General features: G+C 32.3%; 1 protein-coding gene across 1 annotated transcript; it reads left to right on the plus strand.

Moving 5' to 3' along the window:
• Positions 1-780: 780 nt before the first annotated feature.
• On the plus strand, positions 781-3,686 carry LOC127096963 (AT-hook motif nuclear-localized protein 1). Its single transcript, XM_051035488.1, has 6 exons — positions 781-1,340; positions 1,599-1,666; positions 1,811-1,945; positions 2,377-2,538; positions 2,847-3,181; positions 3,353-3,686. The coding sequence occupies exons 1-5, from the start codon at positions 914-916 to the stop codon at positions 3,174-3,176; spliced, it is 1,122 nt and encodes a 373-aa protein (XP_050891445.1). The 5' UTR covers positions 781-913; the 3' UTR covers positions 3,177-3,181; positions 3,353-3,686.
• The last annotated feature ends 6,051 nt before the right edge of the window (positions 3,687-9,737 follow it).

The raw sequence follows: 9,737 nt of genomic DNA on the forward strand, positions 1-9,737 counted from the left end.
TTTTACCTAAAAAATCAATAAAATTTTTGTTTTTAAATTTATATTTTTATTTATAAAGTTTCATATTAAATTTATATACAATAATTTATCATATTTTACAAAAAATTTATCATTTTTAAAAAGAAAAAATATTAATTCAAATATAAAAAAATGAGAAAATATTAAAATTGTTTAAACTTAAAATAAAAGATTAATTCTGTGAATCAATTAAAAAAATTAAAAATAAATAGACCAACATTATAATTAAATATTTATATTTAATATACTAATTTTTGCTCTTAAAACACATGTGATTTGTGAAATCTTTATATTTCATAAAAAAATTATATTTAAAGAAAGATAAAAACACAAAAGTTTAAAAGAAATTAAAAACATTTAATAATAATTATTTTTTAATTGTAGCGAGATATTCTATCTACATATTACTTTGAAAAAATTCAATTTATTTTTAATTGTGATTCATTGATTTTGCAAAAATGTTATATCAAAATTAAATATATTATATACTCATATCTTATTATTAAATATATTCTAAAAATGTAATAAGGTTTAATTTTAATCCATGGTTGGTATACCAAGTTTTTTATTAAGAATTTAATTCATAAATTAAATAAAATTAAATAAAATAATAAATTGACATATATAAAGACATGATTAAATATATGTATAAACAAATCCTATATATAAATAACAAAAAATATATAATACGAAATATTTTATTAAGATTTTTTTTTTTTTTTTTTTTACTTTAAAGGTTAAAAAGAGAAAAAGGCTACACTTACCATCTCCCCTACAACTATACTCCTTCTGTGTGGCGCCATTTGAAAACTCAACTTGTTCAAATCACACTTCATTTTTTTTTCTAGTTTCTAGAAAAAAAACACAAACACAAGACAAAAACAAAACTTTCATCATGGAACAAACTATGAACAACAATACCAATGTTTCTTCACCTCAACGAGTACTAACAGTAACAAACCCATTACCTCAAATCATGAACATGAATGTCGGAAACAGTGTTAGTGGTGTTAATACTACTGGAACATCAATGGTGGTTTCTACGGTAGCAGTGTCAACAACAACGACGACGATGACGCCAGGAAGCAGTGGTGGAGGAAGCTTTGATTTGTTTGGGAAGAAGAAAAGAGGTAGACCAAGAAAATATGATGCTGATGGAAACCTAAATCCTAATTACAAGAAGATTGAAAAAACACCAACAACAACAACACCATTGTTACCACCACCACCTGGATTCACTTTGTCATCTAATGAGTTTTCCTCCAAAAAGGGCCGTGGGAAACCAACTGGGTTTGGAAATTACCAAATCCTTTCTTCTTTTGGTGAGTTTTGGAATCTTAAAGTTTTGAACTTTATTCAGATTGTTTTAATGGGTATTTTATGTTTTTTGGTTCATGAGGTTTTTGAGGCTAAATGCAAATTAGTTATGTTTTTCCTATTTAGGCCAGTGAAAAAGTTAGAAACTTTACTTTCTGAATGCATTTGTTTTTTATGACTTAAAATATGTATGAGTACTTTGGTTTCTAATTTTTTATTTTTCTGTTGATGGAATCTGATTTTTGTGTCTGTAATTTTTTAAGGTGAAGTGTTTGCAAGCACAGCTGCTGTGGATTTTACACCGCATGTGGTTACTGTTTATACCGGAGAGGTAATATAGTGAGCATTATCAATTATCATCGTTGAGTTCTTTTGGTGACGGAATGTAATTTACTAAGAAGTTTTAACAGATCTATAGTATTTGGTGAGGGATGTAAATGTAATGTTATAAAGATATTGTTTTGTCACTTTGTAGGATGTTGGTGGGAAGATCTTGTCATTTGCGCAGAAGAGTCCAAGAGCGATATGCATTCTTTCTGCCAATGGAGCTATCTCTAAAGTCACACTACGTCAACTCGGTTCTTCCGGTGGTGGTATTTTGACTTATGAGGTATGTTCTTTTAAATATAAACTCTCTTGAAGTGTTCTATATTTCTCTCTCTCACTTTTAAATTCCCGATTGAATTGATCTATATGCATAATAAGTGTTCAATTAACCTGTTTATTCAAACATGATTTTAATGTTGGTTCGATTTTCTGAGTGTATGAGATCTAACACCGGTAAATGAGAAAAACTATGTAGCAACAACACTTTATTTTGAAGGCATTATCTGGCCCAACACTGATACATGTGGTTATATACCATTCGCGTGTTTGATAGAAAATATGTTAATTCTAAGGAACGTGTAAAGTGTATTCGAAACATTGTCCACCACTAAGATAAGCTTCTTCAAGTAGTAAAACTTTCCATGTCTTGGAGCGGAGAAATGCATGGAGACATTCTTGAACTGTTGAACAATTTTGTGTGCTATTTACTTTCAGGGTCGGTTTGAGATCTTGTCTTTGTCTGGATCATATACGGTCTCAGACACTAGCGGCATAAGAACTCGCGATGGTGGATTGAGTGTCTCACTTGCTGGTCCCGACGGCCGAGTGATCGGAGGTTCTGTTGCTGGTCTACTTACAGCTGCTGGTCCTATCCAAGTAAGATCTTCTCTTCGTTTCTTTCTGAAAGGTTTACTTATAACTATCGGTTTGGTATCAGATGAAAACTTTATCGATAACTTTTTTATACAACTTCACTGCTATAGAGTATTGAAGTTAGAAACACTAGGATTGTTAGCACATAGCGGATTCGAATATGAGACATTAAGAGGAGCATACTCTTAGGACTCGAGTTTTCACCGACAGGCCAACTCTAGTATCTGATTGAGGCTTAGTTGATCACTTTAAAGCTGAAATATAAGACTCAAGTAACTTGATTGATAATCTTAAAACATTCTTGGTTTCAGATTGTAGTTGGAAGTTTCACGCCAGATGGTAACAAGACGCTTAAAAAGAAGTACCAACGGGAACAAACGGTGTCGTCTCCAACATCAACTGGTCCAGAAATCCTGACAGCAGCAAGACCTATCTCACAAGCAAATGCTCATGCTGAAAACTTCATGATACCGATTTTGTCTCAGTTACCCGATCATCAAAACCAGAGAGAATCTGTCAGTGTTTCAAGCGATAAACTGAACTTAGATGACACACCCGATGCTGCTACTTGGACCGGTTCCGATGAGTATTCAGATCAAAGAACATCTCCTGATATCAACATTTCTTTGCCTGATGAATAGAAAAGGTTTTGATACTCTTCTTTCCTATGACACAATGTTTCTCGTTTCAATTTCATGTCAATATTAGTATCTGATCAATAAAGTAAATATTTTAATTATTCAATGAATCTATGAATCTAAAAATAAACGGTCGCCTATTTTTCATGATATTCTAATATATATTTTTTTGAATTCAGGTGATGGAGAAGCTGACATGGTAACTGAATGAAACTAACAATGGGAGTTTGTGATGACAACTAGGCTATTTGACACAATGTACAGTTGTCAGAAATTAGAAAGGATTGTTGTTATTATTATTATGGGCTTATATTTTTTTGATCTTACAATTTGTGTTGAAAACTTGCAAAGTTTTGAAAACTTACAAGTTTTGTCTCTTTGTTTTCTTCTAGAGTTGGGATTTTACTAGCTAGGAGGATGGGATTAGTATGAAAGACATTTTAAGCTATTTTTGTTTGGATTGTATTATTCAAAATTATTATTATTATTATTATTATATTTGGTGTTTAAGAAGATTAAAAGTATGATAAAACAGAAAAATGAAAAAGTGTGACGACAGTTTTTCAAATAGGTCGGTCAATGTTTTTTTTGAGGCGTGTACTGTGCATCAAAATCGGTAGCTAGCAGCCTGACACATAAAGGACGCTGAATATTACCAATAGGCCAATTATTTGGTTGTCATATTATTTCTTACTAATTTAAATAAACCAATTGAAAAAGCTTACACTAACCCATAGATAATTTATAATTTAATTTAACATGTTGTGAAAGTAAAGTGTTCTTATATTTGATTAAAGATGCTATAATACAACGGGTCATTCGTTTGAATTCTAATTCATTTGTATGGTTAGATTGAAAACATAATAATTTAACTAATGATTCAAAACCTCTTTTATTAAGTAGATGGCTTAATTGAATTATAAAACTTGATTATTATAAACTAATTGTTTATAAGGTTTAGCATGTGTGATATGATTACATTGTTAGCATGTATTTAATATAGAATAATCATTTGAAAATTTGTGTGGTATAGGTGTCCTTAAATTTCCAAAAGAGTGAGAAAATTAGTTTTGGTTCATTACATCCCATATTTTTGACAAAATTTTAAAATATTATTAGAATTTGGATTTTAAAATCCGGAGACACTAAATATACAATAAACACTTAGAAATACATCAAATTAAAGATATAAAAAATGTCCGACTTTTGAACTCTGGTTTAATAATTTACGGATATTAAAATCAATCTCAGAATCATGCAAAATCAATGTTATAGAATTTATCCGATTTTCAAATCCAAACGCTATCATTTAAGTATTCACGCTCAAACTTTTCTCTCTTCCTTCTCGTTCATTTCTTTCAAGTTGCACACAAGTGAAAACAAAGCTCATTAGTGGCGACCCATGTTCCAATATTTTTCAATCTTTCTTACGACTTCTATTCCATTACATTCAAACTTAGCACATCTCTCAACTTCTACTCCATTACACTCAAGCCAATATCATTCATCTCTCATATTTTGATAAGTTTCTCAACTTCTACCCCTCATACCTTTCAATACTTTTTCTATATGCACATCATGCTGTTAGGCATGTGTGTGAGGGAAAAGTACCATAAATCTTTAATTACTCTTTTAAACATCCGTGTTAAAATAATTGAACTGTCTAACAATGATGTATTTATTTTTGTAGTACCATGAGACGTTGAAATGTATACACTATGGTATGAAGGTAGCAAAGTTGTTGCAGCCTGATGAACCATGGTTTCAGAATATCTTGTAACTATCTGGGATGAATGGATATGGTTATATTAACCATGATTTATTGTCTGCATTTGTTAAGATGACACATAAAGACATATGTTCGACATGTGACTTCGCACACAAGAGATGGGGGGTGGGGGGGGGGGGGGGGGTTGAATTGCGTGTTTCAGAAAAATTTGCTTTTCGAAAACTTTTAGAATTAAGCAGCGGAAAAATAAAAGGGAGAAGATAAATTGCGAAAATGTCAAGAGTTAAGGGAAGAGAGAAACACCGAAAGTTATAGAGGTTCGATCGAAAAAGAAAAAGACATACTCATCCCCTAAAAATTGATCTTGACAGTATCCAATAAAATTAAAAGCTTTTAGTATGTTAAACTCTGGAACCCCCATATGCAACGAAAAATGAAGTTTATGGTTAACTTTCAATCAACAAACACAAAAGAAAACAACGAGTCTTCCTTCTAAATGATAGATAAAAGCAATTAATCTCCTTTCCACAAGAATCTTGGAGTGGTTAGTATTCAAGCTTCAAACAAACTTTGAGAGCTTTTAACATCAGGATGAGCTCTCGAAACCAAACTTTGGTTTTATACCAGGCTAACCAATAACCTGTGAGATTTTACCACCAAGTTGATCTCAAACCGAAATAAGTTTTTAATACCAGGATAAACTTTATCCTAAACTTGGTTTTATCACGAGATAAGCAAGAACCAATGAGATTTTACCACGAGCTAATCTTGAACCTAAATAAGAGACTTGATAACACAAATCCCAAACTTAAGCTTTTTACAAGTTTACCTTCGAACACAAACAAATAATCCCTAAGTGGATAAAATGTTCAACCAAGGTATAAACAAAAGTTCCTTGGTGAACTTACAAAACTACTCTTCCAGAATTATAGCTTCCTCACTCGCAAAATAACTTTCTTGAAAAACACTTCGGCAAAATTCTGTGAATAAAAGTAAACAAAAGAAATTTTAGAGAGAGTGTGAGAAGTGAGAAGTGAAAACACGTTTCTGGAAGATTTTGAAAGTAGGATGGAATCTCTATTTATAGACTAAAGGTTGACACAAAGAAGTAAAAGATTTTATGGCCTTTTATGACTTACTAATCGGTTGGCAACATATACCAATCAATTAGTTGTCTTTAAATTAATCAATTACTAAGTTAAAAAAAGGAAAGGAAAGATACTTAGTCGTTACACCTCATTAAGATATTGTCCTAATAGCTTATGGCACATTTTTGAATTGACTCAATCAATTGGGTCAAGGTGCTAATCGATTGGAAAAGATAAAAATTTGCTGAGAGCTTTTCTGATAGCTCGTAACTTATATGGCACGACTTCAAGTTATTTTTGAAATTTTTTTATTGAGAAAAATAAGTTTGAAAGCATATGTGTGTGTGTGTGTGTGTGTGTGTGTGTGTGTGTGTGTGTGATTGATTTAGCGATGCACTTTTAAGAGAATGCCTTTATGCTTTACAATATGTTCACTCATACTAATCGAGGCATGCTTTCTTATACTTCAAGACTTTTCAGATGCTTCAATCCTTATAAAAACTTTCTTGAGTTTAATTTGATATGAAGCTTGATTTATATTCCATTTAGTTTCCTTCATTGAAGATTCAAGTCTATCAAACCTTAATACTTTGGTTTGTATCTTTAACCGCTTTAATCGCATTATATTTGACTTATAATTATTGTCATTAAAGACTAGGTTGTCATTATTAATCCCTAGTTGTCATTGTTGGTCCTTTTGGGATTGACTGCATTATGAAAAACAACTTGGAGTTTGATCAAGTTGGTTCTAGTGTAGAAGGGACACAAGTTGAACACAATGTTCCAACATGTGTGTTGCAACATCTGCTATCTAGAAACAAACATATGTTATTGCAATTTGCTTTGTATCCAAGTCAATCTCTACAACAAAAGATTTACATGTCATGGAGAAGAGTGAATTTGGATGTACTGGTGCAACATATGGAACACGATGTTCCAGCGTCTGCTGCACAACATCTGACCTTGTTTAGTAGATCTTGATGAATGTTGTTTGGTACGATTTTTCTGATTGGATTTCAATCATATTTGTTGCAGATTTATTAGCAATGTTTATTTGATTTGTTTGACAATTGGAGATATTCAAATCAGATTTAAATGAAGATTTTAATTTTAATTTGAAGTATAACATATCATATCTTATTGTTAGAGACATTTATGGAGAAGATCATATCCACCAGAATCAGTTATTTTCTAGACTAAATCAAATAATTTATCCAAAGGAAAAATCCCAAAAGACATTGCTATATAAGGAGACTCAATTCTCATGTTTTGGTAGAGTTTTAGTGCCCAAGTAATAGGTCCTTTGTGATAGGGTTTGAGTCTTTGTTACTTGTATTCCATGCTAATGTCATAACTGGATTAGTGTTGAATCTTTGTTATACACTAGTGTGTTTGAGTAACTTGACATAATTGATTTGTCTTAGTTGAGTTGTAACTTCAACAATGAATAAACTTATTATTGAGTGGACTCTCATATTTAGGGGGAGACCTAAATAGAAAGTCATTAGGATTATGGAGAGGCATATAAATTCATAGGGTTTGAAGGTTCTTATAAAAATAATTCTTCTAATTCGAAGTAGTGAATTTCCTTTCTTGGGTAGAGTGCCCCTTAAATGTAGGTGTGATTTTACCGAACTGGATTACCAATCTCTTGTGTTATTTCTTTCTTTTACATCGACTATGTAGTATTTCCCATCTGTGTGTAAAACCTGGTTTAACTTGTTGGACCAGTTGCTCCAACATTGTGTCCAACATCTGTCCCTTGAGGAACAAAATTTCAATTGGCAGTAGAGCAAGCACCCTGTTCTGCTTGGGTGAGCTATATGAAGGATATTTTTTTGTTCAAATGGAAAACACTAAGGATGGAGGTTCGATCAATATGCCACCTATTTTGGATAACTCAAATTATGATTATTGGAAAACAAATATGGTTGATTTTCTCAAATCCATATACAACAAAACTTAGAAGGCTGTGATTAAAGGTTGGAAGCATCATGTTATTACTGCTGAAGTTAGTACAACAAAGCTGAAGCCTGAAGTTGATTGGTCCAAGGATGATAATGATGAAGCTCTGGAAAATGATAAGGCATTGAATGTTATATTCAATGGTGTTGACAAAAACATGTTCAGACTCATCAATACATGTATTGAAGCTAAGGAATCTTGGGAGATCCTCAAGACTGCTCATGAAGGCACTTCTAAAGTGCGTATGTCAATGTTGCAGCTTCTCACAACTGAGTTTGAAAATTTGAAAATGATGGAAGATGAAGCCTTATCAGATTTCCACATCAGACTACATGATATTGCAAACAGTTCTTTTGCTTTAGGAGAAAAGACGTCAGAAGAAAAGTTGGTGAGAAAGATTCTTAGATCCTTGCCTCAAAAGTTTGACATAAAGGGAACAATGTTAGACGATAGGCGTAGATCTAGAGGGGGGGGGGGGGGTGAATAGATCCTAAGTTAAAAAATTATTTGAAACTTTGATTTAGAAATTTTTTGACGCGAAAGCAAGTTTCAAATATTTCCCGAATTCAAAATCGTCTAACCGAACCTTCTATTGATAAGCCCGAATATGTGTAATAGTACCAATAGAATGATAATAATCCACAAGTCAATCAATAACTATTAAGCACAACTAATTGAATACTCTACAATAGTAAAAGTCTATCTCCAATGATATTCATACACAAAAACTAAGTCAAACAATTTGTCGAACACTTGGTGTGTGGAAAAAAAGTTTGGAATTTTATATGGTGTTTGTTGTTCTAAGAAATCCAATCATGACCAAATGGTTAATAATTAATACAACAAACACAAGATTCAAAATGTAATCAAAATTATGATCCAGACTATTTTGACCCGGTGATCAAAGTAATCGACAATTTGTGAGTCGAAAAATAAAAGAGATATATAGAGAGAAAGTACACAAGGATTTGTTTAGGCAGTTCCCCAATCGACCTCGCTATGGGTACGTCTGCCCTCTATTCGAATTTGAATTGAGATATTAATATAATAAATCTTACTTTGCAAATGTATCAATACAAGATATGAGAAATCAAATCCCACAAACCCTAAGTTTGTTCTTAACTCAACACCTTCAAAAACCTTGATCAAGTCACCAACAATGCCACTTCAATTCACCCATTGTTGCTAACTACTTGCATGACCTCCTTGCCTCAAGGCTTTCACCCGACTGAATTAATCCCAAGCAAACACTTGTTGAACCCAAGATATGTCAACACGATCCACCGTTTCACGCTACTCCCTTGCCGACACACCTAGTCTCAAGGATTTCACTCAATCAAATCTGAATTGAACAATCTTGTCCAAAACCTTCAAACCCTAAAGATCTTGAAGGAAAGCCCCACCTAGGTTTTCTTATTTTAATCCCTCAAAGATCCCAACCCAATATTCTCGGTACAACAAACCTAATTGGACATTATCAATCCTAATCTAGATGGCACCCAATCAAAAAATGATTATGTATAGTTTGATTGTGTGTATGCATAGATTTAATTGAAGATGATGAGATGCTTTGAAATCCTGGATTCATGTAGGTTTTACTTACTCTAGAAACCTTACTAGAGAATGATGATGTATGGAGTATTTATATGCATGGGTGATTTAGGGAAAAAGGAAATGCAAAGGAGGATAGAAAAATATGAAATTTTGAAGAAAAATATCGGATAGGTCGACCTATACAGGTTATGTGTTGACCTGTTTGATGCATAGGTCGACCTATCCAAG

Source organism: Lathyrus oleraceus, chromosome 6 (assembly GCF_024323335.1).
Source record: "Lathyrus oleraceus cultivar Zhongwan6 chromosome 6, CAAS_Psat_ZW6_1.0, whole genome shotgun sequence".
Taxonomy (NCBI): Eukaryota; Viridiplantae; Streptophyta; class Magnoliopsida; order Fabales; family Fabaceae; genus Lathyrus; species Lathyrus oleraceus.